Source organism: Phymastichus coffea, unplaced genomic scaffold, assembly GCF_024137745.1.
Source record: "Phymastichus coffea isolate CEN01 unplaced genomic scaffold, Cenicafe_Pcof_1.1 PCOF00087, whole genome shotgun sequence".
Lineage (NCBI taxonomy): Eukaryota > Metazoa > Arthropoda > Insecta > Hymenoptera > Eulophidae > Phymastichus > Phymastichus coffea.
In genome coordinates, this window is record NW_026706898.1 from 879233 (window position 1) to 907208 (window position 27976).

Below are 27976 nucleotides of genomic sequence, written 5' to 3' on the forward strand. Positions count from 1 at the left end.
TCTCCGCGTGAGCTCGCCGACCCTCCCTCCCATGCGCGCCCGATCGTCCGCGCGATCGACTTCTCGAGCGATGCCATCGCGTCGCGCTCGACCGCGAACGTACGCGGACAGGTGTCGACGAGCGTACAAAGCGCGCCATCCGCGTCCAGCCCGCGCGGCGGAAAGGGAGAGACGATTTGCTCTGGGAAAAAAAAGAGCGAGGCTACGGCGCGTCACCCCATTCGCTCGCGACGGCCGCCGAGGCGGTGGGGGCGCGGGAGGTGTGGCCTTTGCCGAGGCGGTTCTACGTCGGTGCGGACCATTGGCGACGCTCGCGTAGCGTGCACGCGCGGCTTCGTCCACGCCCCCTCCGCCGCAGCGCGAATCTCGAGCGGACAGGTGCTACCGGCGCCGCCGAATAAGGTTCGATCGGCTGTGACGCGTTGTCGTGTGGACGCTTCCCGCGGCGCTTTCCCGGGCCGCCGAGGCGGCTGCCAACTCGCGCGCTAATTGTCGCGATAAAACAAAAAACGGCCGCGCGCAAGAGGCTCGAATCAAAAGGAAATTCGGCGTGAATTACTAGACGCGCGGGCCGACGTGGTGTCGCCAGCGCGGAATAATGTCCCGAGAAATTTGTCGGCTGCCAAAATGAATCACTCGCGATGCTCTTTTTCATTAAACGGCTTATGGATAGGAATAACGCGGGCGACACGTAGCCGCGCGCTCTCGGCGCGGTGCTTGGCAGCCGCGCGCGAGGCCAGCTTTCCCTCTCTCGTCTTCATCGGCTTCTTCTCTCCTTCGCGCGCTTTGCTACACGCGGCCGCGCCCGAACGCCAATTTCTGCAACCTCTTCCGTAATCACATCAACTTAGCGTAATAACTCGGCGACGACTGTTATTGCTATTTATTGTGCAGCTTACGTTTGTCAGCCGGCAAATTGTCAGCACGACAGCTCGGATTGTCAAATTTATTCCTCTTCGTTGTGTGCACTCTCCCACTTCAAAAGAGATACCAACAACCAACGTAATAAATCATTGAAATACGATTGCCGAGTCACCGTGCTAATATATAATTGTACGTTCGTTTATTCCGTATAGCAACATGGATCGTATTCAATCGGAACTGACTCCACAGTCGTTAATTCAACTTGCAGCTTGGAAATCTAAGATTTATTTTATCACGCTGACGCATAAGTAACGCCTCTCTGAAGGATTTCGCACCTCATGGTAATAAAGCCAAAATACAAATTAATAGATTGAAACGTCGCGTTTATATTTAGGTGTACGGTCTGATGTGATCAGTCGGTGCCATTGATTGATCGTACGAATGGACCAGTATTTATATATAAATGGATCAGACATTAACCGCATTGAAAAAGAAAAAACGTGCAGATTGAATTAATGATCGAAAGTTGCAATGGCGACAGCGTGCAATAAAATATGAAGGAAGGATAAGCGCCGCAGTCGCGGAGCGTCAAGTCAAGTCTGTCGAGAAGCTCACCTGCCAATACATAACATCTGGCTCGAGGTGGCGCTCGGCCACTGCCTCGCTCGCTCGCTCGCGTCTCGCCGAGTTAACGAATAAGCCACGATAGCGCGCGCGCAAACGAGACGCGAAAGCGTCGAGATCGCGGGGTAATTGAGGAGGCATCGCGACAGAGCTTGCGGCTTTATGGGATATTGGGTATGAAATGAGCAAAGGCCGTCTCGAGTCGCGAAGCAGGCAATTATCTGGCGGCGAGCCCAAGCTACTCTCTAAATTTACAAGCCCCTCGCCGTAACACGCGCGGATCTCTCTCTCTCACTCGGCGGCATTTTTCGCCCAATAAAAATGCCCCGAGATGCGTTACGCTACTGAGCGCCACAAGAGGGTGAGAACATATTCGCGGTTATTTTTAGGATACTTAACTTCCTTTTTGCTCGCGAGCTAAGCTAATTTCGAGCGAACGGCTCCCAAAGTGACCAGAGCTCCTCGTGCCTCAGCGCGCGGGCGGCTGCTAAACATTACGGTGCTTTTACGGGAAACACGTGGAGGACCAGTCAACTGTACCCGATGATTTCGCTATTTTACGCTAGAATGGAATGCCGGCTATCCGTACAATGTTTGCTCTGGGCTGACAAGAGCTCAACGGAGCTTGAAGGTGATTTCATGGAAAGTCGGCTTGGATGCTCAATAAATATAGTGAATCAAAAATAACTTATATTTATGAATAGTTTATTTCTCCAAAAAAAAAAAAAAATTAATCAGTTTTACCATTTCTAATCTGACATATAAAGCATACTCAATCGTAAATGTAAAATTTTGAAAGATGGAGCGCTTCCCATTGACTTATATTTAATGACATACATTTTAAATTTAAAGTTGAAAGGTCTACCTATAAAGTTAGAATAAGGTAATTAAATTATAATTAAAAATTCGAAATTTCTTAGATAGCCGCAAGGAATATAGTCATTCATTTAGTATCGCAATATAGTGCCGATAGAACATGAACTAAAACACATTACAATAGAAAGGGGGGATGCGGCAGCAACCACCGTCAACGAATCAAAGCGACAGTCGAGTGATTTAAACTGTTTTTCTTGGGCGTCGCGTAGCTCGTTCACTTTGCGCGCGGGGGGTATGAAAATACGCTCGATGACGCATGCACGTTCTCATTCTATACATGTCTCTCCCCGCTGCTGCTGCTGCTGCTGCTGCTGCTGCTGCTGCTGCTGCTGCTGCTGCTGCTTCTGTTCGCCACATATGATATGGCGAAGCGACTTAATGGCTCGCGACTACAGTTCAAGCGCGTTATGGCGCCGGGATTAGCTGTTTTTATTCATTCACATTCTCCTCAAGCGAAAACAAGGCTCCTTTTCATGTCTCTAGGGAGATGGAGATGGTCTAAATAGTTATCATGCGGGCGCGCGAGACTCTTGGAAATACCGATAGAGCTCACATTATTTACAAGCGTCTTTCGCATATAACGCTTACCCTATTAGACGTCGCCGAATTTCGTCTTACTTTTTGTCTTACAATCATTAATTTAGTTGCGATACCAGTGATAGCTATTGCAAGCGCTCCAGATTTACGTCAGATAAGTTACTGTAAGATTCATTAGTTCTTGTCTTTTCTTTAGTTCTCTTCTTTCTCTTTACGCACGAACGTGCGACTTCAAGGACTTGATTGTTATTGCAGTTTTACTCGAGGATTCGTGTTACAATGGAACTGTCAACTAAAATTAACTTCTCATTTGTATGTAAATATTAACTTGTTTTTAAAGAAAAAAACAACTGTTTTCGCACTTTCAAAAATTCATTGACGGTCTTACTCAACAGTAATCTAATAAAATTTCTTTTATAAAACCTAGATATACAATCCTAGTGGATAGCCTATAAGCTTGACAATCTTCCTTGAAAATCTCAAGTACGAAGCATACGTCATACACTTTCGATCTTACATACACACACGTGATTGCTACTTTTATTTACAGTATAAAAGTCTTTAATAAACGTTAATCCTTATTCTTATCTGATTTAATATCTTCTACGTTAGTATCTTTTTCCATCAAAACGTCATTCTGCTCTCTTTCAGATTCTGATTCGCTCTCTTTTCCTCTGTAAGATTCCTCATCCATTTCTTTAACGGATTTTGTTTCTTTCTTTTCTATAGATTCTACCTCCATTTGATTGTTGAATTCTACTTTTTCATTGTTAGTTTCTGTTGGTTTTTCATGAACAAATTCAGCTTCTTGCTCTTTATCTAATTCCATTTTTCTCTCATCGCTAGACTCCTTTTCTTTTTCTTTTTCTTTATCTAATTCTGCTTCACTTTCTTTATCAGACTCGGAATCGTTTTCCTTATCAGAATCTTTGCTTTTTTCTTTGTCAGAATCTACATCTCCTTCTTCATCAGAATCTGAATCATTATCATCATCAAATCCGGCTCTCCTTCTTTTGGCAGATTTTGCTTTTCTTTTTTTATCAACTTCGGTCTCTCTTTCTTTATCAGAGTCTATTTGTTTTTCATTTTCACCCTCTTTATCGATTTTTTCTGATTTATCTTTGTCATCACGCTCTTCTCCTTTGCCATATTCTTCATGGTGGGATGGGTGTTGAACTTCTCTAGTATCATCAGTCATTTCAACATCTCCATTTTTCTCTGGATTGGGATCACGGTTCTCTTCTTCGCCCGGCTCCTCAGTCATTGACTGATCCATATTTTGTGACATAGACCTGTTCCTGTCCTTTTGATTCTTTCCAAAGTTAGAATGTGCTTGAATTCTTTGTAGATCCTCTACCAAAACTTTTTCTCTTCTATCGATTTCAGCTATATTCAAAAAATATCAAATTCATCATTTTCACTTTATAATTGAAGCTAGTAAAAAAAGGCACAAATATATACAAACCTTTAAGCTCTTTTGAAGACTCTTGTAACAATGTATCTGTCTCAGGTGTAGGTCGTTTAGGTAAATAATATATGTACGGTGCCGTTTTTGTTTTAATAAAATTCAAAAGCGGGATTTGCGCACTGCGCCATTCTTGGTACTGTTTACTTCTGGCTAATTTTACTTCAAGAGCTTTTACTTGAGCTAATCGCTGTTTGCGTGTTAAGAAAAGCTCTTGCCTCTCTTTTTTCAGCTGCTCTCTTTCTCTCTGCTTTGCTTCTTCAACTCTGGCTTCCACCTCAGCTTTTTTATCTTCCTGTAAAATTATTAATACAAACATTTAAATGCACTATGACAATGTTATTCTTTGTTAATCTGTAAATACAATTGGTAAAAATATACAGAAATAATATTACTTTTGCTTTCAACTTGGTTTCTTCTTGACGAAATTTCTGTAGAGTTCCTAGAAGAGCTCCAAACATGCGCCTGTTCCTTTGCCTGCTTCGTTCATCAACACTTTCTCTACGTATAACTTCTTGTCTAGAAGGTATTTCTCGGGGTGTTGCTATAACTCTGGAAGATACAGCAGGCTATAAAACACAAAACAATTAATCAGTGTGCATTCAGAAGAGAAAACAAAAGATTATTTCATGCTTACTTTTTTTTTTATTTAAGCAATTTTAACCTAATACATGGATTATAATTATTATTTCATGCTTACCTTAAATTGGCTATCATCTTCATCAGCACTATCATCAGCAGTTGATGGAACTCGAGCACTTAATCGACTAAATACAGTTTTTGGTTCTGCATTATTGCTACTTTGCCATCTCCTTTTTGCTCCAAATTCATTATTATTTGGAAACTCTGCATTCACTCTCCTTCTATCTTCTTGTAAAGGCCTTTTCTGTGGTGCTCTGCAAACAATTCATCTAGTAAGATCCCTATACTTTATACTTCCTATCAACTTGACTTGTTACAAAATAATGTGAATTCATAGGTTACAGCGTATAATTTTTGCTCATGTATTGTAAATTAATAAGAAATAAACAATTAAACTACTGTCAAAATATGTTAAAATAATTGCAATCGTGCAATAAGAGTTTATCAGTAATTATTGATACTAAAATGGTAAGGTTAGGTTTGATTTTGAAATAACTAGAAAACTATGACTTAGAAGACATACTATTGAATAATAAATATGACGAACCTAACAGCTATGGCAGCAGTGCCATTTTCACCCTCGGGAACATCCCTACCAAGGATTTTACGAATATTTTTTTCAAGCCCACGTAAGTCATCTTTGGCGGCTTCGAGTTCGGCTTCGAGTTTGTCTGCACCCCAGACTTCCTTCATGATTGCGAATTCAAGGAGCTCGTACGTACTATACGTGTCATGGATTCTTAAATAAATTAACACTATAAATACTTCAGTTTTTACTATTAATACAAAGGTTCAAGGTGCACCTGTGCACAAGGCTCAATGCCGGATTTGTTGTCTCTCGATCACGTAGTCTGCCATTTTCAATAGTTGCGACTGCCAGGCGGCGTGCAAGTTCACTGCCCGAACACTGGCGCCCTCTCTTAATTTTATATTTGTCCAATTTGTTGTCACTGGTCACACCTTGCTTGTTCGATTTTCGTTGGACAATTTAGGCGGTGATAGCGCTGATTCTACTATGCGAGAGTGACACGTGTCACGATTCAAATTGTAGCAATTAAATTCTAATTCAATAACCATTAAACAAATTCAGATAACATTTAAAATGACAAAATAAAAATAACAATATTCAATATTGTATCCATTAACATAATAAATACATCTTTGAAGGAATCGGTAATAGTAATTGCAAACTACCTTATTTTCGATTGAATTTCTTCTTTAAGAAATCGATGCAAAAATGCATTATTTTATCAAAGTATATTTACAAAAATTTGCAATCTAATCTTTTATGAAATTATTTTGAAAGTTTAGTCAAGAGTTATGTGGATTCTGAATTACAAATATTCAAGCTACTCCACTGATAATAGTAGTTAATAACAAATGTATAAATTGAATAAGTAGGTCAAAGCTCGATAAGGATGAAATTTAACTTTCCGACATCGTTTTGATATACTGCTGTTGGTAGGAAACGTGAACAGGAAATCAATTATATTGACACTCTTGTTATCTTATAGTCAATAAACGTTATTTTATTGAACGTCTTCAGTTTCATAATAATTATAAGCACACATGTTTATCACAGCGAGCAAGTCCGACATCGTAAAGATCATCGAACATGTACTAGGAGAATTAGGTTTAATAATCATTCGGTTCATCTTTTATTCTTTGCTTTTTTTTAACGACTTTCTCGTGTTATTAGTTTTTGTAAAAAAATTTTAAAAATCAACAATAAAATAAGAATTTAATAACTTATGATTTTTTTCATTCATTAATTCTTTTAAAAAATTATAATACATAACGTACATAATTAATGGCAAATAATGTGCTCGAAAAATCACTGGAGGAAGACTCGCTTGAATTCCTCAGTACATTGTAAGCGTTGCTACTACAATTCTTTTGATTGCAAAAAAAAATTTTTATTCGATGTCTTAAAGTCTATACAGGCTTACGCAACTAGTCTCACTTTCCTCGTACTTTGTCGTTTCATCAACGTGAAAAACATTTTACGAATTTCCTTACAATGTATAAGGCTGCGTAAAGAGCAGCTATATTTCTGCAAAAGTCGTTCATCGAAGGTGTACATACAAAAAAAGTTAAATAACACATATATAAAAAAATGCTAATGACGAGATTCATTGAACGAGTAAAGCGTAAACTTGCATTGACTTTGCCACGTTATGCATTGTATTACAGAGTAGGTCTAGGCTAAACAGCAAATTTGTTAATCGTGCGACGACCCGATGCGATGACATTATCCATTTAAGAACGGTCTATTATTCGGTTTACAAGAGACAAAGAAGGTGGGAGTTTAGTTTTTTTTTCAATGGAGCTTAACGGAAAACATACAAATAGAGAACATCCTTTGGCTTCATTGAAGTTACGTTATATCGAAAGTAAAGGGTGTGTGCGTGTGCGTGTATATATACATATATACATACATACATACATACATATATATATATACACATTAGACACACACATAAACATACATACATATATATAAGGCGCTCCCCGTTTCTATCATTCAGACCATAAACTAACCCTATATAGTCTTATTCTAGTCTATACAATTGTACAATGAGTCTTTTTAAGCGTTATATTGTATTAAATCATCACATTTTTTTATCGCGACAATAATACTTTACTTTTCTTTACTTAATGTAATATTCGTTGCGTCCAATAAACGCTATTTCATTTATTTCTTTATTATTTTTCACTGGACCCGTATATACTTGCGTTAGTTGATGGTCTGCAAGCCTCCGCATTTATTTGTATTGTGCAAATGGTATCTAAATTTTTTTTTCAATTGAATATAAGATTTTCAATAGTGCATTTGGAACACCGAATTGATTCACTTTTATTTTTAGTACACAAAATGTATTTCCAAACGTGCTCATTTGATCACTACTTTCGTAGAAAAAGTCCAATAAAATTTATCAAGAATTTAGAATGTTTTAAAAAAAGGCATTTTGTCATTTCGGTACTTGTATTTAAAAAACAAATTATTGATGTACTAAAAATGTAAAGCTTTGTATGTTGGTCTCTGACGATGTAAAAACGCAATGTACAGTTCATCATTCAAGAAGAAATGGCAGTACGCGTAAAAACAAAGCGAGTCAGCTACAAATGAGCTGTGTACAAGTGACACAATGTCGTTGTGATAAATCACAATAAAAGTTCGCAAAAGCTGAACGCAAGAGCTGGCTGACTTCGTCAGACTAGGCGAAGACGCAACGGTATTACATGCATATTTGTATATGTGCGTGTATGTAAAGCTTCAGTAGTAGATACGAATATCGCTTGTTTAAAAATCGACCTACTGCTCCGCAACGTCGATGCGCATAGGTATTTTCGTGTGAAGCTACATCGTCGTTTATACCTACACACACATACACAGTTCTTATGTACAATGACAGTCTTAGCGGGGCGGGTGAGAGGCAGAAGTAAAAGACAACGGAGGGCATTTTTAAAATCGGAGATAACTCTTATTTTGTTTTATATATCCTTAACATTTTTTAATATCGAAGGAATGCGAAACTCGATCGTCTACCGGTACCAAGCAATACATCAAACACAAGTACATCCGGTTTGATAAATAAGTTTTTATTTGTAAAACAAAAAATAAATACTTAACAATTTTTTTTTTCGCGAAATGAAATTTTGAAAGAATATTATAATTTTTTCAATGCTTTTTTTTCGTTTCAAATAAATTTTGTAAAAAATATCACGAAGAGCTTTCTCGAAAGTTATACGTCCGGTGCTGGAAAGCAGGAAAAAAGAAACGCTCGTTTTCCACGCGCCCTAAAGTTGAAGCACGATAGGGATATCTCCTCGATCGATCAATCATCAAAGATTGTTATCTGCCGATCATCATCGTCAGAATCGCAACGTGACGAGGGCTCACGATGTGCCCGAGACGGCTCTGCCGCGCTATGCCTGAGAGGTCCGGGCCAACGTGCCGATATCGTCATCGCAAGAGCGTAAAGCAGAGCGAGCGACGGACGAGTTGCGGGACCGAGATGCGCCGGCCTTGTTGGGCGAAGCGCTGGGCAGAGCAAAGGTCGCGGTTGGCGGGAGCGCGGCGCCTTAGGTGGGCAGACCGCCCATCTGGTGGTGGGCCGCGTGGCCGTTGGCGACGTCGGAAGTCGCGACGGGCTTGGGACTGGTGGCGCCGGTGGAACTGTCCCCCGTGGTGCTGTCGCTCTCGCTGTCTACGCTGGAGACGGAGCTGTTGCGCGCGCGGCCGCCGGTGGGCTTGTCGCGGTGCGCCTGGTAGGAGGTCGGCACAGGCGAAGAGCCCGGCGAGGCCTTGTGCTGATTACAACTGCACGAGCTGCCCGCCGCGCTGCACGAGCTGTCGCTGTCGCTCTCGCTGTCGACGCTGGACATGGGGCTGCCGTGACGCTGCTTGCGCAACAGCTCGACCTCGCGGCGCAGCTGCTCGTTCTCCTGCAGCAGCTCGTCGATGCGTTGCTGGCACAGCTTGGCCTTGGTCGCCTCTGGGTCGCGAGACTCGACCTCCACCGTCTCGGCCTGCAGCAGTTGCTTCTCCTGTTGGCTCTGCTTGTTGCGCAGCCGCTTGGTTAGCATGTCCACGCGCGCCTCCAGCTGGATGTACTCCTGGATGAGCTGCGCCTTGCTGAGAGCACCCAACCGCTCGGCGTGTAGGTCCTCGTAGGCGCTGGAGAATTCTTTCTGCAAAAATTCCTCTTCGTCCTCGGGCGACGAGTAAAAGTAGTCCTCGTCGGAGTCGATGCTGAAGCTGGAGTCACGGGTGCGAGGCGGTGCGACCGGCTTGGAAAAGTGCGAGTGCACCTCCGCGGTTATGCTGGCCACGGTGGCGGCGGCGGCGGCAGACGCGCCCGTGGCCGCGCCGGCGATCTTCTCGTCGAGGTCCGGCAGGTCGTTGTGGTCCTCCATGAGGAATTGCGTGGTGTTATACGGAGCCGTAGGCTGGCGACTGATCTTGGTCGGTCGACCGATCGCTCGACTCCGTAGACGTTGTTGGTAAGAAGGCTGCTGCTTCGAGTAGGGCTTGAGCTTCCGATGCTTCGGCTTGCCGCGTCGCGTTTTCCGCTTTTTTGCGGCGACGTCGTTGCCGTCTTCGGTAGTCACCATGCCTTCTTGGTCGCCACTCCCACTCCCGCTCTCGAACTTGCTGCACGTCCTCACGAACGGCTTCAAACGCTGCAAACATAAACAGACCCAGGATGAAGGTCATCTACTATTTGGTTTTTTGGAAGCGCGAGAACACAATTCAAACAACGGACCCAAGGCCACCTTATCGTTTATAACAAAATATATGTGGGTCATTGCGAAATGTCCTACTCAATTAGCATACTGTCGATTACCAGTTAATTCGACCGAATGCAAACGCGATAACGATACGTTTGGTGCTTTATTCGTGGAGTAGGGTGTTTCTCAAAATGACGGTGCGTTTTGTTCTAATGGTGTTAAAGTATTTAAAATAAAATGTTCATTCGGATTTGATTGTCCTCGTAAAGAAGACCGTGAAAATAAAACATGTCACAGCACACGATGCACGGGCGATAAAAAAAACAGAATAAGCAAGAGCTACGTAACGATACCATGCGGCTTGTTTTGATATATCTTGGAGCAATCTTTGTTCTCCCCTCTCTTGCGCTTAAAACGTGCTGCACATCTATAAACGATGAAATAAACAAAGCGAGCAAATCAAGTTTTCAGGTCCGATTCGCATTTCACAAATGATTCGCAAATGAATAATCGAAGCATTTGAAACAAATTGATCAATTAACAGCATGCGAACAGCGCAGTTATTTACTTCGATAAGATCGCCTTTTTTTAAACACACGCGATCGCCTAAGTAATCCAACAAAGAAATGACAATGTAATCGGAGGCCATCAAGAAGACAATCAATCTTCCGCGTAACAAGCCGTAGTCGTGGTGTTTTGGAACTGTATACTTTGAAATCGAGCAGCGCTCGCGGACACGTTAACTCTGAAAAGCGCGCATCGAATTGGCACTTTACCAATCGATGGCACGACAGCGATTTACGGAAATAAATCACTCAACGCCGCGAAAGCAAAAAAAAACTCATTTGCCACTCGAAAAGAGAAACAATCATAAAAAAAATATGCATATTAGTCGTATCGAGGGTAGCAAAACAAAAAAGCATCGATTGACATGAGCGCCGGAAAAAAAGGCATCATCAATCTTTCTCTCGGCAGCTCTCTATTCGTACTCACGTCTATGCTGCTGTTGAGGTCGTCGTGGCTTTCGCCGGCAGATCGCGTGCCGGTCGAGGTAGCAGCGGAGGGCGGCTGCTGCTGCTGCTGGTGCGCGCACGCTGCTGAGGTCTTGACATTTGCGGTGCCGGTCTCCGCTGAGACTGCCATCGCCCTGAGCTGTGCGTCGACCTCCTCGTTATCGAATGTTACCTGCACTTCAGGCTTGATTGCATTTTTGACAGTCGCCTCACTGACCACAGGATCCAAAAGCATAACTTCTTCTTGTCTGGCTTTAGGATCATCTTCGACGAGCTCCTCTTCGGTTATGTCGACTCGTTCCTCCTCCTCCGCTTCCATGTTCTGCAGCGCCGCCACATTTGGCTGCACCGCGCTCACCACACTCATACTTCGCTCTCTTTCTCTGCTATCTGTGTGTGCGTACGTATACGTGTGTCGTGACTCGCTGCTTGTCGCGCACGCGCAATGCTTCGTTCTTTCTCACTCTCGCTCTCTTTCCGTCTTACTCTACTCGAGTCTCACTCGGCGCAGCCCAGAGACCGCTGTTGCTCGCTACGAGCGTGAAAGTCTACTGAGTGCTGAGCCCGAGGTGCAGCGCCGGCTACGTCCATGTAGCCATATGCCGCCGCCGTCGAGCGCCGAGCTCGAGAGCTGCGCCACCATCGCCATGTTTGATTTCGCCCAGTGATTCCGAGCGCCACTGTCTGCTTCTCTATACTAAGCACGTGTGCCAGAAGAAGACAGAATCGTTGATTATGAAGCTTTTCCACTATTCAATCGCCTTATCGATGCCCCACGTCGACTCAACGTAACGTGCTTTGTTTCTTTTTTCTAATCTCTATAGTTTCCAATGATTCAGAGCAAGATTTATCGAATCCTCGACCAAGCAAATTCGTATTCTCTAAATAAGGCGACCTCGAGTTTTTTAGTAACAAGCTCGGTGGAGAGAGCTTCTTAAAAGCGTGCTCTGTTTCGCTCTTGTTCGTTCTTTCTCTCTCCTTCTGCCGAGAGGTCTCCTCGTGTACGTGTGCGCGTCGACGATTACGAGTGTTGCGTCGTGTGTATATATACACAATGCCGCAAGAGAAGAGAGAGAGAGAATTCGCGACCGAATAATATAACTCTAATATCGTGCGAGCGTGCATGACGGCCAGCCAGCATACGGTTATTCATTAACAGCCAAGAGAAAATGTTCAATACGCCAAGTGATCACATATTCAAACTCTGCCTCCCTTTTTTTACAGTCTTTTGTGCCATTGCTGCTGTCCCTTTGGCGTTTTATGCGCCTGCAAAGCTTATCTCTCCCGCCTCAACATTGACATTTATGAATGGATGCATGTTAAGCTGTTGCAAAGAGCGCGCATCGCAGATGGGAAGTGATTCCCCCCCCCCCCCCCCCCCCCCCCCCCCCGCGATTCCCGTTGTGTTTATACGTCTTTGTTTTCGGCACTGCATGCTCTAGCGCGTGAGTAAGAACGAACGACTCTTCTCGATCGTTCCTCCTACTTACCTGTCTTGTGAATAAAATAGGAAGCGCATAGCGGAGACAACAGAAGTAGTGAACGTTATGTATAGAGAACTTAGGCGCGCGAGAAAAACAGCTGGGCCCTCTGTGTGCGTGTGTATGTATGTATGTGTGTGTGTATGTAGTCAATATACCCTCCCGTGTTGTACCGCGAGAACGATTGTACGTACGGCACTCGCACACACAGGAAACAGGTTTTGTCAGCGAATAACACAGACACACAAGGGCCTGCGAGCAAAAACATATTGCCCCAAGCGCTAAGAGAACGAATTTGCTGATGACCATGGTGAAATGATCGAAAATTATATCTAGAGAGAGAGAGAGAAAGAGAGAAAGAGAGAGAGTCCTTGACCTATCGCACGCTCTCTTGTGCAAATAGCATTTCATTAACGAGCGAATTCGTTTGGAGGCCTACGCTCTTTACTCTTTACTCTCTCTCTCTCTCTCTCTCTCTCGCTGTAGGATGACGGGATATTTACGAGTGCACATCTCATAAATATAAAGCGCTCTTTCTCTCTCCCACAGCTTTTGCTGTAGTTATACAGAGTCTTACGGTATTATACCGCTGTGCACGGCAGCGAATACATACATGCATACGCGCAATTTTTCGTGAATAATTGGATGTAAGCTGTAGTACAATGATAATACTCACGGAAAAACTTGAGAAAGGCGTCGCAGAATATGTAGAGCAAGTATACCAGCAGGAAAAAGATTTGGCCAATGGTCAGTACTATAAACATGATACTATCTCGATTAACTCACACGCTATCTTTCTCTCTTTCTCCCTTTCTCCGATGACAACTGACAATGAATCCCGAGTGTGCTAAAGTGTAGATCCCCGTGCCGACGGTTCGTTCGCGGAAAAAGGGAGCAAGTTTCCGCGCGCGCACACGTACACATTGAATTCGCTAATGATCCTCGTACGACCTCGCATCACATCTGATTTAGCCTCGCTATGACTCTTGTATATTCGGTTTCAAATTTATCCTGAAGAGCAGCACAGTGCGTGTTGTCATTCAGGTACACGACTGGAATTCATTAGGGCTTCCTTTTCGTAAACATACCGCGGCTGCGGCATTAATTTACTTTTCAGAAACGGAACGAACAAATCAGCTATTTCAGCGGTAAGGTTGACAAGGCAACTCGCCGCGGGAAAAAAGCTACGGCTCTTTGCCGTGTCTAAAAAGGAACCCTGTCTAAATAGCCCTCAAAGCGTCACGATTTTGCCGTGGCTATGTGTGCGTATGTACGTGTATATCGAACCTCATTCGTTCGTTCACGTTCGTGTTTGAGAGTACTCGAGAGAGAGAGAGAGAGAGAGAGAGAGCTTTTTTCCCCCTATCTAGTGCTGATTTGACGAGGGTTTGATGTTCCTCGAAAAATGCTACTGCATTGCTTCTCGCTCGAATTACAACGCCATCCTATGTAACCTTTTTGTTCCATCCGCGGCGATGATTTATCTTTGAACAAATTGAAAGGAAAATTCCTCCATCGCATGCAAAGTTCGTCGAACGCAGAGGCTCGTTAATTTTGTAATACTTTCTACTTGCCCGGGGGGGGGGGGGGGGCAAAATTGCAGAAGCGAGGTGAAAGGTCTACATTGCTGCTTTTTTTGACAGCAGCGTAGCCTGACTGACCAATATCTTGCGACCACGCGTATAAATAACCTCATGATTCTGTATCCAGTAAAAAACTAGAAAAAATTACAGCTACAGTCGAGCAGAAAAACAACCGGGCAAGAGAAAGAGAGAGATAGAGAGAGAGAGAGAGAGAGAGAGAGAGAGAGAGAGAGAGAGAGAGAGAGAGAGTGCAGATTCAAGCAACCGGACGGCGTGTATATACATGTTAACACACGTAGTTCAGAGCCGCGCAGTTTAATTGTAGCTCGCGCTCGTACCAGCACGGTAGGTCTTGCATTCAGACGCGAATCGGCCTTTTCGCGGTAATAAAAGCCTCTGCGCCGCGACCGCCGTACTTTTTTTATGATTCTCGTTTCGTCGAACTATACAAACAAGCTCCCAGCCGTCTTCAATCGCTAATTGAGTTTTCAGCGTGGACCGCTATTCCGCGCTATATACCACTAATTGCGCGCGACCATTTGCGAGCGCGTTCGTCATTGACATTCGGCTAAGCGTTAACAGTCGATTCGCCAGGCTACGTACATATAGACGCGTTCGCGCACAAAGCCACGAGGAGTGTTCTGCTCTCGGTCGAGTCACTATTGCGACTCGCGTTATTATATTCAGTGTTGTGCTGCTACTGCCGCAAGTCGACCGGATGATCGCATTAAAGTACTACTCCACTGCATCCCGGCTACGTTTCGATGCGATACTGCCTCCGCGGTTGTAGTACCGTTTAATGCGGCACTTTATTTTCTCGTTTGTTTGTTCCGCGGAAAGCCTCACTGGGACTTGGCGTGATTACCTCTTGGACGATCGCGACAATACCGTACGCGAGCACTTTTTTTTGCCATTGTTTTATTCACGAATGAATCACGGATGAATTTGACGTTTGGCGCTCGCGTTGGGTCTTATTTGGAAGACGATGAGACACGACGCGGCGCGTGACGCTTCGTCGGACGGTGTGCGCTTGATTGCAGACCGATTACAATTTTTTGCATGATGATTACGGCGAACGTCGCGGGGATTACGACCACGTCATTTTCCCTCGAGATTTCGCAAAGCTTATGACTGCGATTTTTCGGCTGCTGCACTGGGTATTGAGAAATTGAAAAAAAATTTGTTCTTGTTTCTTTGACAGATCTATTGTACGTAAGATTGCAGGCAAGATGACTTCATTGTCTTTTGTATATTTTTAACGGCGTCCATATATACTTCAACTATTGTATAATATTGATGACTTAGCGTGCTGGAGATAGAGAGAGAGAGAGAGAGATAAATAGAGTTGTCAAAGTGTTTATAGGTATAGCAGCAAGTTTCGCGTTCGATGAATAATAAATCAGCGAGCAAAACAGGGAGCATGAATTAAAAATTCATGCATCGGCAAGTTTTTGAAGCATATAACCACCTGCAGTGACTCGGGCATTCCCGTAAATAGACGACGTTTCCACCAGTTCAACTGCGCCTCCGACTAAATCCAACGTAGGCCCTCAACTAGCGAGGCGCGCTATTTACAGTCGGCGTTGAACGCGAGAAAAAGGCAGGTTCTCTTTTTATCATCGTTAATTAGCATGCATGCTGATTCGCCGACGGGAGAACTGCGAAGGCGGAATACCTCCGAAAAGACAGAAATAGCACAGAGTTGTTAGTTGAACGGTCAAAGTTTAGCTCCGACGGTCTAATCTCGCCGCGACGCTCGTAGTCGGTTGTTTTGGCTGGCTAATAAAGGTCGATCCCGTAAGAGGTCCAAACGGCCACTGTCAGCTAAAAATAGCGCCGGGAACTTTTGCGGAAGTTTTGCGCCTCGCAGCGCCGGAGCGCGATACCTTCGGCAACCGGCCGAACTTGCCAAATACTTACTTTCCCCGAGTAATGAGATTTGGACGAGCACTTGGCTGCCACGCTGGGGTATGTAATTGAACGGGGCCGAGTGCGCGTCGGCCCAGCCCTCGGATGCAAATGCGCGCGGCCGCAGCGCCGCAATCAATACGAGCGACAGCGCGTCGCTTGTCTTTTCTGAGCTTTCGCGGATCGGCCCGCGCGCGACAATGCCAAGGCGACGACAATGCCCGGAGGCAGCGCCGCGCGGATCAAAAAAGCCTTTGATCGATTTAGCCGCTCGGCCCCTAGCGCGCGCACTGCAGCGCGTCAAATCAATACGGGCCACGCGTACGGGTGTCACTCCTTAGCTGTACACGTTCGTCGGCTAATCGTGGCCCATCTTCCTGCTTCGTGCGCGCTTTGTAGAACAAAGAGAGGCGGAGGTAATCGGAGCATTTTGCTTTTCTCGTTAAAAATACAGGAACGTTCGTCCTATACTCGAGGCGACGGGCTGGCAAATTCAATCGAGCGCGTTTTCCACGTACTTCTCTCATTCCGCGTTAATCGATTCACCGGATGACAGCACGCGCTTGCCAATGATGTTTCGCAAAGAAAAAAAAAAGCGGGGGCAGACTGTGCGCGATGAAAAATGTAGAAACGCGTGCGCGTGTCTTTCGCAATCGTCGCGCAGTCCGCAACGACGCTCGATGCCACAACCCAGCGAAAGAGAGAGAACAAATCAATGGTTCGTGTAATTGCTCCACACGTAATTAGCTCTCTCGACTTTCCCGCGGCTCGACTTTGCAGTCGTCGTTGTCTAACGAAATTTTCGCAGTTTCTGAAACCACGCTGCGCTCGCCGTGTGCGGCAATGCGCCCCCCTTCCCCGCCCCACGCGATCGCGACAAAACTGCGCCCCGCGACCCGCGAGCCGCGAACAATGGGCACGCGAGAGCGCCGCTAACGAGACGAGCGCCGTTGCTCCATTGTCCGCGCCGCGCGCCGCGATTTAAAATGCCCTCCGCCGAGTGTAGGAGCGACGACGATCGGGCGGCGCCGACCCAATTGAGCTTCGCGCGAGAGTGCAGCGGGCCGGCGGTGGCGGCGCTCGAATTCGGACAGATCGGCCGCGCGCGGACTCGACAGCCGAGCGAGCGCGCGTCCGAGCAGGGAAACGCGCGAAGGCGACGCAATCGATTATTCAAGCGCGGGACGACGGCGACGACGGCCCAGTTTGCCGCGTATATAGCCGCGGATCCGCGGCGCGCTGCAGGACCAGTCGGCCTTTCTCCTTCTCCGCGAGCGGCAGGACGCGGGCCGGCCTCCTGCGACGCCCTTGCCGCGGACTGCGCTCAGTCGCGGTGGTGCTGTTGCTCGAGAGCGTTGTGCGCGAGAGGCGGTCCCGCCGCGGCGACGATGCCGCGCGCTCGAGCCCCAGTGCAGTCGCCGAAGTGAGCTGCGGCAGCGCGACGCGTCGCCATGAGGACGCTCGGCTGGCGCGCGGCCCTCGCCGCCTGCCTCGTCGTCGTCGCCGCAGCCGCCGCCGCCGCCGCCGCCGCCGCCGCCGCCGCGTCTCGCGCCCAGGACGCCAGCTCCAACGAAGGTGAGGACGCGCGGCGACGCGTCGACCGAGGTCGACGTGCTCTCTCGCTCGCGTGCCCGTGGCAGTTGCACTCGCGCTCGCGCGCGGACACTCGCCGCGTTGCGCAACAGTTTATTAATGGCATTACGGAATACGCGCACCGTTTTGCAAGCGGCCGAGGGGCGCAGCACCGATGCGAGCGCCGAGGGACAAATGCAAACGAAAACGACGATTGCTGGCTTCTCCAGTAGCACACACCCGCGATCGAATCTTCGCTATTACTATTCATTTATTCCCCTTGCCTTCTTTCGTTTATCTTCAAACTCCACTTGACACCCAATGGCTGTATAAATAGAAAAATTTCCGCGGTGCATTTACATGCTAATTTTAGCTTGACTACGACAACGCAGAGTCGCTCTGTCCCGTTCGTACGCAATTCGCGCGAAACTAGCGCAGCAACAGCAGTGAAGAAGGAAGAAGCAAAAGAACAGGCGAACTTGCATCGCCGATATTGAAAAGGATATAAACCAAATGCGAGCGAGTGCGCGCGACATCCATTCATAAAACTCGCTGTGTATACGTAACGAAGAGCAGATCGATACGACCTCGCCGTGGTTTGAATCTGGCTCATGAATACGTTCGCTCTGTCCTCTCCCGCTCTCTCGCGGGCCGCAGCTGCAGTGCATCGAGCGCTCCGTTGCTGCGAACTGTCGATGCAGATAATCCCGTGGCTTGCGCAATCGCCTTTGGCGAATTGACACGCAGCTCCAGCTCGTAAAACTGTCCAAGTGCGGTGCGCGCAGATAAGCGCGCGACGGACATAACCCTCTCGCTCATGGGCGGCTCTCCTTTCTCTTTATGAACGAACACCTCAATGCGAGCGATACGATTGTTCGTGCGTTCTCGCGGCGAGTGCAGTCGCGCTACGGGACTCTTTATCTTGGCAGCCTACGTGCTTTCGCGAGAGAGCAAGAGCGATTATCAGCTGATGTTTGCGTGCGCGCTACGCGACACGCTTGCTTAGACTTCGCTGCATACATTTTCAGGAATAATATTTGCGCTCGAGAGCTGTTTCATTATGAATGAGAGCTGTCGGGACGGTGAAACGCATTTGCCACGGCGAAACCGAGGGGACTCGATACTCTCGGAATAATGTAGTGCACCAGGCGTTCGTTGGACTGCTCGAAACGACGAGAAAATAAGCGTTACGGATCGTTTGGAGGCCGCTGCGCGTCTTGCGTCAAGTCATTACGGTAAAGCCGAAGAAAAATAATAAATAAATGGAATGAAAACATCTCCCCGTTGCGCGCGCTCGTTCGCGAATAATCGATAGTCCTTCAAAGGCCTGCCGGCGCGCAACAAAGTTGGCTCGGACCGTTGTCCGAAAAAGCGCGGCTTTCCACCTGTGTGTCGTCAAGTGTAATACACCGACGCGATCGCGCCAACCCGGGGATCGAAAAATTAGCCGTGGCACAGCGAAGGCCGCGCGGTCGGTCGATTTTCCGCCTCGCTCGATACGCATCCCCATCGGATTGATAGGGCGAACAGCCGTTCCGGCGCGCTCAGTCTAAAAATAAAAGAGGCAGGGCTATTTTAGCCGCGAGCAGAAGTAGTAGCAAGCGGCGACGCGGCAACGACAACACAGGCGCCCGCGCGCGCTTGTACGTATATCCCAGTCGGAGTTGTTGCATAAATAGTCGTACGCGCCGAGAGAAGACGACGAGGCTCGATGTACATAATTGAAAGGCTCGTTATTACATCCGCAGTGACGCCGATGACGAAGCTCGATGTATTTTCGTGGCTGCATTCGTGTGGTAATGGTGTACGTGTGCACGGGCGCAGGCGCACTACGCACGCGTGACGTCAGCCGCGTGCAGCCAGCCGCAGAGAGTGAGAGAGAGACAGAGAAAGATAATTACGCATTGCAGCAGCGACGGCTGACGGAAACAGACATATTTGCCGTGCGGGAAGATCGTCGAGACTGACTGCACGCGTTGCGTACGCGGACGAGAGGTCGATGAAATGCAGTGCGCTCCGACATCTGCCGGGCGGTTCCGCTCATCTCGAGAGTGCGTTCTCGACGACGACGGCGGCCGCGCCCGACGGCTCGCAACTTTGGCGACGATCCACCGCGAGCAGTGGGCTGCCCTCTAGTTGGCATCCTGCGCCAGGCGACAAACAACCAGAGTTCGGAACGCCGCTCCGTCAGTTAATGAACAAGACCACGCCGATCAATAAAGCGATAGCGCAGTTTCGCCGCGAAGAATCCAGGTCGGATAAATAATCGGCGCTGGCTTAATTGCATATTTTAGGCTGATTAGGCAGAGAGAGAGAGAGAGAGAGAGAGAGAGAGAGAGAGAGAGAGAGAGAGAGAGAGAGAGAGAGAGAGAGAGAGAGAGAAAGGTAGATAGACCGCGCGCCGCGAGCGACGTCGCGTGCTATAAATAAGCGCCGCGGGGGGAGACAACAACGCGGGAGAGTGTTGTTGCCACTTTCGTGATCTCCGCGCGAGCCTTTCTCACACACTCTCAGTAGGTCAGCCCGTTTGCGTTGCACTGCGCGCGCGTTTCCCCCGCGGATACTCGCCGCTAATTTTTTCGCGACTTTCAACGCGCCTATCATCCTGCACGCGCACAAGCTTCTTTACGGTCGCGATGACGTTCGATCAAGTGCTTGTGTGCGCTCTGCCAAACGACTTTATCGAGAGAGCTGTGCAGGCCTCCTCTGTGCTGCACGCGAGCCTAATTCCCCCGGGAGCGACCAGTCGATGCGACTCGCTTCGCGATTTGAATCGCGGCAGGCGTCGAGTCCGAAAAATAACTGGCGGAATTGTGCGCGGCCGCGTACGCGCCTCCGGTTGCTCGCGCGACCACGGAGACCGACGAAAGCCCGAGCCGCGCAACGGGGCAGGTCCGACTGCCGCCTGTGCGCACGTATCGCCGAGCGACGGAGCACACGGATTGTGAGTCAAGGGCTGGCCTTCCGCGCACCGCGCGCGTATGTCACTCGCGCGATGTAGGCCGCGCGAGTCATTTTTCCACCGCCGCGAAAAAATCGATCCAGTCCGCGCGCACCCACTTTACTCGGAAAAAATGAAAGCCCTGGTGGGCAAACAACGAGAGGCCCGAGTTATCGCTGGGCCGCCGTAAGCTCTGCTGCGGAAAACTCTTGGTCGAACTCTTGTTTCGGCGGAGAGCAAGTGCCGTTACGCGTATACGAAAAAGCGAAGGCGCTCTTAACCGCGTAGGCGTGGCGCGCTCAAGATAATTTAGCTCCGAGATAATGCAAATTAATATATTGCGTACACAGAGGCCGGCCGTCTGTGTGTGCGTGCGTGCGCGGCTCGCCGAACCATTTGCTCTGCCTGCGTAGATTATGGCGAGTCGAATTTCCCAATGGTCCGAGTGGCGAGGACACACGGCTAAAGGCGCGCTAATGTATTCGATCGCTTTATTTGCGCACTCAGGCCGAAAATCGCAGATGAAACTCGATTTCGGTTGCGCGTGCGCAAAATAGAGCTCTCTCTCTCTCCGATAAATTGCGTCAATTATGCACCCTCGTGCCACGTAGATTAGCCCCGGCGAAGCTCTTGCAATTAACGCGCACGCAGCTCTCATTAGATCGAGACTATTCGCCGTTTAGGCGGATGATCAGATCGCGCCCTTGGACAAAGCTCCCCCCCCCCCCACTCTTTCTAAAAATATTTCACCTCTCTTACGCTCACTCGGATTTTCTCTCGTCGAATGGAAAAAGAGTATATCACGGTGCAGAACGTGTTGTTCACGCACCGATCGTTACGTCGAAGCGATCAGCATCTTTCCGAGATTGTTCGGCGTGGAATACTCTTGGGTCCGGTGTGTCACAAGAACGCGCGGACGCAGCGTGCGTTCGCGTGTACTTCACGCTCGAACGTACACTCGGATTTCATGCAGTCGATTACCTTCGCGAGGAGCAAGTCGCGCCTCCCGCCTCGTTTGCTCGTTCTTCGCATAGCTTTCATTAAAACACCACACTGTTGCCTCGACTAAAAACCTTAAACGTCAAGCTAGTTCTGTTACCCGAGAGGGAGTTGGACGAGGGGAGGGGGGGGGGGGAGGGGGTGAATTTGTCAAGGCTGCGAGTTATCGACGTTTAGTTCGACTCTTTCCTATTTTTTTCTTTTTTTTCCGGCGACTGATCCTCCGGTAGCCAATTTTTCATTTTTTCATTTCATCATCGCCGAATCGTCCTTTCGCTCATTTCGTAATTTTGGATCGTAATTTTGGAGAAATGTTCGAATTGCAGTGGCCCCAAAGCGCAAGGCGACATCGCCAGTAGCGGCAGCTATGACGAAAGAAAAACCAACCTCCAACGCAATGACCGAGTCGTCGTCGTCGTCGTCGTCGTCGTCGTCGTCGTCGTCGTCGTCGTCGTCATCGAGAGTAGTGATATGCCCGCTGGACGCGGCCAACGCGTTGGCCCGGCTACTGAGCGTGAGCTGCGAGAGGAACGCCGACTGTAACTTCTTGGGCGTCGATCATCGCTGCTGCAAGAAGATCTGTAGGCGCGCCGTGGACGCTCCGCTCAATGAACCTCCGCACGAAGGTAAGTAAGCCTCTGATAAAGTCGGCACTCAATCATTTAGGAGATATACGCGCAGGCGGCTTGGAAAGCGTTCTCGCGCTGAGAGCTGCTCCAATGGACGCTGGTAAGTTGGCTGAGCGGAATCTTGGTTTTGAATTAGTGCATCGATTGGTCCTCGGATATTCGGATGAGACATGTACGATTAAAACTCGGGATTTATTCATAACGTGACCAGTATGCTGTACTGATTCACCGAAGACAGTCCACTCGAGATACGAACGAGTTTGCACTTAGATGCTCTCTCTCTCTCTCTCTCTCTCTCTCTACCTCCCCACACACGGATAAGCAGTTGATCGATCGCAGGAATTATAGATCGCTGTTTTTGTTCGCCGTCGCGGAGAGAACAACTGGAGCTCGATCAATGGCCATATCTCTGTCCGAGCGCACGTTCGCAAACGCAAACAGTCTTCCAAGTAAGAAACAGAACCGGTCTTACTCGACTGCGCGCGTTCAGAATCGAGTACGTTCGACTGCGGCATTTCCATTTCGTGCGAAAACACCCGCTAGGGTCGTGCAGCTGACCAGACGAAAAACAAACGGCGGGTCGCATTTCACCCGCGTGACCCGACTGGATTGTATCTGGCTCGAGGAGCAAAATAATTCGCCGCGACTGGCTTACGCTTTGTCCGTAGCTGCTGCGCCTGGAACGCGCGCGCAAGCAGGCAGGCAGGCGGGCAGCCTGCCGTGTGCCGTGAAAATATCGATCGTACGAAACCGAGCGAACGCGAAGCGAGACACACGCGCGCGCGTGCACCGACCGATTCGCGAGTGCGACAGAGGTAAAAGCAGATGGCAACCCCGCCACCCGTCCGGGACGCGCGCGTGCACGCACGTCCGTGCGATCGTCGTTACACGGGCCTCGCGGCGCCGAGGCGCGCGATTCAACCGCCGAAAACTGCTTTGTCCCGCTGCTTGCCGAGCTTCTCGCCGACGAGTGGCTTTCTTCTCTTGTCGGTGCGCGAGGCCTGTCGCCTTCGGCTTTGTGCTCCCTTTCATCCACCCCTCGTGACGGTCCGTCTTCTAGATAGCCATCGGCTACTGTCGTCTAAAACAATCGCCCGCGCGGATACAATCGGCGCCTTTTCTAGGTCGAATCACGATTCCACGGCGTTACGGATCTAAAGAAACTCATCGTCTTTCCTCGCGAAGAGAGGATATGTAACGCAACCGAAGACGGCGAATTAACGGGCAGAGACTGGATCATCGGTGAAACAAATTTCACCGTCCGCGAGCGTGAAAACAACATCAGTGGGATTGAGTTTCAGTACAATAGAGTCTCATCGAATACAAATTTTGTATGCTTTCCTCTCGCTGCCCGGACTCTGCATTAGCTTGGCACTCTTTTGTCGTGTCTTCGTCGTCTGTCTGCGAGCACACGGCACTGCGCGATCGGCTGTCGCGCCCCTTCGTATCGTGACGATTTGTTTCGATCACGCGAAATGAAGCGGAGCGGAACGCCGTGATAATCGCTGCTTCGACATTCTCTCTTTCTCTTTCCCTGATCATAGTCGCTTGATCGGCCAACCAGTGGGGTGTGGATTTTCCTTTGCTAGAATTCGCCGGCGATATACCACGGACAATCGGACTTTTCGATCCGTATACGCGTCGACGTCAGGGCTGTCAACGACACCGTAGAGCAATCGCGCTCGCGAGTAAATTAATCCGTGACCAATCACTCGGGAGAATCGAACGCGGCGTCCGCTTTCGCGAGCTTTCACGCGGCATAGCCGTTCTCTCGCGTCGAGAGGAAAAGCCGCCCCCTGCTCGCACCGCTCACTTTTCTCGGCTGCTCGCGAGAGTCGCGTGAGCCAGGACCGCTGTTTCGACAGAGAAAGAGAGAGGGGTAGGGGGGATGAAAACGAGAAGGGATTCGCTTGACTTTTCGGGACGTATATGGCCAAGTCGACATCGTAAACTCATCGGGAAAAGAACAAGCTCTTATGGTGTTTCGCGTAGGTACGTCAGACGAGCGATACGCTGTCTATTGCGTCTTCTCATCGCTGCTCTCTTTTTCTCTTTTGTACTCGGATATACACGCGCAGAGTCCTCACTTTCAAACAAGTCCTCTCTCCGTCGCGCTATGGTATCCGACAACCAAGTTTTCACGGCGCGCTTGGTTTACGGGAAAGGCACGGCGATGAGTTTCGCGAACAGCGCCCGCGTTCACGTCAGTCTTCAGCCGGAGAAGCACGGCAAGGCTAATTGAACGAGCGGAAGAAAGTTTTCCAACGCGAATCCAATTGAAAATTGGAGTTTCGCCGTGTTTTTGCAGCCTACGCGAAGACGCGATGCACGTCGCCGGCGCGCATCGCTGAATTTTCACTTCCACCGCGGTATACTAGCGCGTCCCACTTCCCTCGCTCTCGCCGTGCACGCGTATCCGCGAGATCGCGCGGAATGCGGGACACCGTGGGTCTTGAATCTGTTGTCCTTTCTCTCTCGCCCTCGGTGAGGAACCGATGCGCCAAGCTGTAAAATAAGACGCCCCACGCGCGCCAAGGTCTGATCGCCCTTAAACGGGACTGGACTGCTCGAGCTTCCAAATCGATATCTGCAGTTGCGCCCGAAAAGCGCGCCTGGCTGGCGCATGCATGCGGAATCGCGCGGCTACGGCTTCCTCGCGAGCGCAAGTAGAAAAGGAAAGGCGGCACGAATCGATGTCAGCGTGCGCGGCGCGGCCGTCGACTTTCCTTCGACGGGAAATTGGCGCCGCCGAGAGCGAGCGCTGCGTCTTTTGCGTGCACACAGATGGACAACTACTCGCGTTATAAATATACCACCGCATCATTTTTGCGCATCCATTCCACTGATCGATAAACTTTACTTTGGTAATCCGCGAGAGCGATAACGATGGCGATCACCGGTTGATAATCCATCTAGCCGATCTCGCTCCTCGGTTTCTAAAGCAGGCAGCTCGCTAACGGTCAAAGAAAACGTCGAGCATATACGCTGCGCCTGGCAATCATTGCGTAAGCTCGTAAGCCCGAAGAGAGAGAGAGAGAGAGAGAGAGAGAGAGAGAGAGAGAGAGAGAGAGAGAGAGAGAAAAGAGAGAGGGAGAGAGAAAGCAACTGAACAAGGAGAAAGAAAGAGCGATCGATCAAACACTCGCTCCATCGTGGCACACGCGAGTGCTGCAGGCCTTAAGGTGAATCCCAGTGTGACGGCTCGGTCTCTCGCCAGACTCCCTCTTTTTTTTCGTTTTTCTTTTTCGACAGTCCGATTCGAGCCAAGGGCCAGCAACCCTGCCGAGGTGGTCGAAATCGAAAAGAAGCAAAGAGAAGCTGCCGAGGCAGTGTTTTCTGAGCCGTGCCGTGCTGCCATCTGCGAGCGAGCGCTCTGTACGCTTCTATGCAAATCCGCGCTCCACTTCTCTCGGCGAGTGCGCGCTGCACAATCTCGCGCTCGACAATTATGCAAACATTGTCAATCGGACTTTCACGATTTCCATACTGCGACGATGAGGCTCGACTGATTCGCACTGTCGATCGGGCGCTTGTTATTATACAACTGACCTCCCCATACGCCTTCGTTCGCGTGCTTCATTTGGATGCATCGCTCTCGGCTGATCGAGTTTATGCTCCTTTCCGTATTTGCGGAATTTTCCTTATCGTAATTGAGGCACACAATTTTCAATTTCGTTTCAGACTTGCTGGGTTTCCGAAGGAAATGCCCAGTGCACGCGTTCCCAGAAAGATTGCCCGTGAAAAGGTGTGCAAAGGACGAGGACTGCGAGAGCGGAAGTAGAATATGCTGTCCCGACAAAAAAGACAACAAACTTTACTGTAGGACAGCAGCTCCAGTTTGGTCCGCCCTGTCCTTTCCCGAAAATCACCAGAGTTAGTTAGAAAAATTTCTTCTCTTTCAATGTCAATTAAACTCGGATTAAATTCACTTCGCTTATCAGCTTTCAGATCGTTGGCTGGATTTGTGCAGTGCCAAGCGGCTCCTCCAGTTGTCATCGACATATTCGCACGTCCTTGCAATAGGACTATGGATTGTTTGCCAAATTTGTGTTGCCAAGAAGGATCAAATAAAGTTTGTCGACCGCCGAAAAGATCTCTGCTGGGTCTGGCCGTTCAAGCTACTTCGGTGAGTTTTTTAAATATCTCTCAAATATCCCCGGTACTGGTGTGGAGAAACAACTGAAAGGGTACAACATAGAGTGGAGAGACTCAAGAAGGGAAGGAAGAAGGGGAGAGAAATAGGGGGAGGAATAATGGCGGTAAGAGAGAGGAAAGGGATGAGTAAGGTTGAATGGAAGAAAGAAAGAACAAGTGAGGTAATAGTAGGAGAAATAAAGATCGGAGGGAGGAAATACATGATAGCATCGGTGTATATGCAACATGAGAAGAAGGAAAACTATGAATACCTAAGCGAAGAGATAGAGGAGAACAGAGAAAAAACAATAATTATAGGAGGAGACTTCAACGCAAGAACAGGAAATGAAGGGAGAGAATGGGAGACAGAAGAAAACCTAGAAGAAATAAAGGCCAAGAATAAAGTGTTAAATGCAGAGGGAGAAGAAATGATAAAATGGCTAGGAGAAAGGGGCTTAGTGATAACGAATGGGAGAAAAGAAGGAGATGAAGAGGAAGAAATAACATATATAGGAGCGAGAGGAATGTCAACGATAGACTATGTAGTAGGTAACGAGGAAGGTGATGAGGCAATAAAAAGGGTTCAAATAAAAGTGAGGGTAAAGTCGGACCATTTACCAACAGAGGTGGAATTGGGAGACAAAATAGCGGAAGAAAGAAAAGAAGAGGAAGAAAGAATGATAGACGACTGGAGCGAAGAAGGTATAAGGGAGTATCAGAGATGGATAGACGCAATAGAGGGAACAGAAAAATGGAAAGAGATAAAAAATAGAGTGAAGAACGCAGTTGTAAAAGAGAAGATAAGAAAAAAAAAAGGATCGAAATAAAGCTGGTGGAGAAAAGAATGTAAGATAAAAAGGGCTAGGGTGATGGCAGAGTTAAATAAGGTAAGAAAAGGGGAAGAAAACAGAGGCAAATACCTACAAGCAAAGAGAGCATAAACGAGTGGAAAGAACTGAAAGAAGAAATGAAAAGGTATAGGTTAAAGGAAATTCAAGGAGAGGGAAGAATAAAAGGCCTACAAATAAGGGGAAGGTGTAGGTTAGGTAATGAAACGAGAGGAAGCAGGTATTGGGAAAAAGAAGAAAATAAGAGATGCAGAATGTGTATGAAAGAGGAAGAACATTGGAAACACATAGTAGAAAAATGTGAAAAAAGCAGAAAGGAAGGGGAAGAATGAGAAAAAATAATAATAGGAAGCAAAGAAAAGATAGCGTGGATGATGGAGATAAAATGGAAAAGAAGATGAAACGAAGAGAAGAAAGAAAAAGAAAAATAAGAAGACGAAACTGCAAGACCCTAAGGAGAGACGGAAACAGAAGACAGAGAAGCAAGACTCGCAGACACATCTACATACACACACATACACACATACACACAAAACACGCACACACGCGCAAACATAAACATACACATGCACACACACAAAACACAAGTACTAGCAACTACACAAGCGAGAGGAAGCAGGTATTG

The 27976-nt window shown here is 48.0% G+C and overlaps 3 protein-coding genes across 4 annotated transcripts; 1 reads left to right on the plus strand and 2 right to left on the minus strand.

Annotated features, from left to right (window-relative positions):
* Positions 1-2197: 2197 nt before the first annotated feature.
* On the minus strand, positions 2198-5900 carry LOC131669104 (pinin). The gene is made up of 6 exons (XM_058943735.1): positions 5812-5900; positions 5556-5747; positions 5067-5262; positions 4762-4935; positions 4367-4661; positions 2198-4287 (listed from the first exon to the last, which is right to left on the minus strand). Exons 2-6 carry the CDS (start codon positions 5699-5701, stop codon positions 3473-3475), a joined length of 1626 nt encoding a protein of 541 aa, XP_058799718.1. The 5' UTR covers positions 5702-5747; positions 5812-5900; the 3' UTR covers positions 2198-3472.
* Positions 5901-6555: 655 nt separating this feature from the next.
* Positions 6556-13893, minus strand: LOC131669069 (protein HEXIM2-like). Of its 2 annotated transcripts, none has more exons than XM_058943659.1 (2): positions 11237-11916; positions 6556-10195 (listed from the first exon to the last, which is right to left on the minus strand). In XM_058943659.1, exons 1-2 carry the CDS (start codon positions 11621-11623, stop codon positions 9095-9097), a joined length of 1488 nt encoding a protein of 495 aa, XP_058799642.1. In that variant the 5' UTR covers positions 11624-11916; the 3' UTR covers positions 6556-9094. The 2 variants fall into 2 exon arrangements, 1 of the variants encoding a protein (XP_058799642.1); XR_009302340.1 differs by lacking the exon at positions 11237-11916 and adding an exon at positions 13414-13893 and having other exon boundaries at positions 10056-10195.
* A 3415-nt stretch (positions 13894-17308) lies between these two features.
* On the plus strand, positions 17309-27018 carry LOC131669089 (uncharacterized). Its single transcript, XM_058943709.1, has 4 exons — positions 17309-17803; positions 22067-22366; positions 26051-26242; positions 26311-27018. Exons 1-4 carry the CDS (start codon positions 17680-17682, stop codon positions 26550-26552), a joined length of 858 nt encoding a protein of 285 aa, XP_058799692.1. The 5' UTR covers positions 17309-17679; the 3' UTR covers positions 26553-27018.
* Positions 27019-27976: the final 958 nt, after the last annotated feature.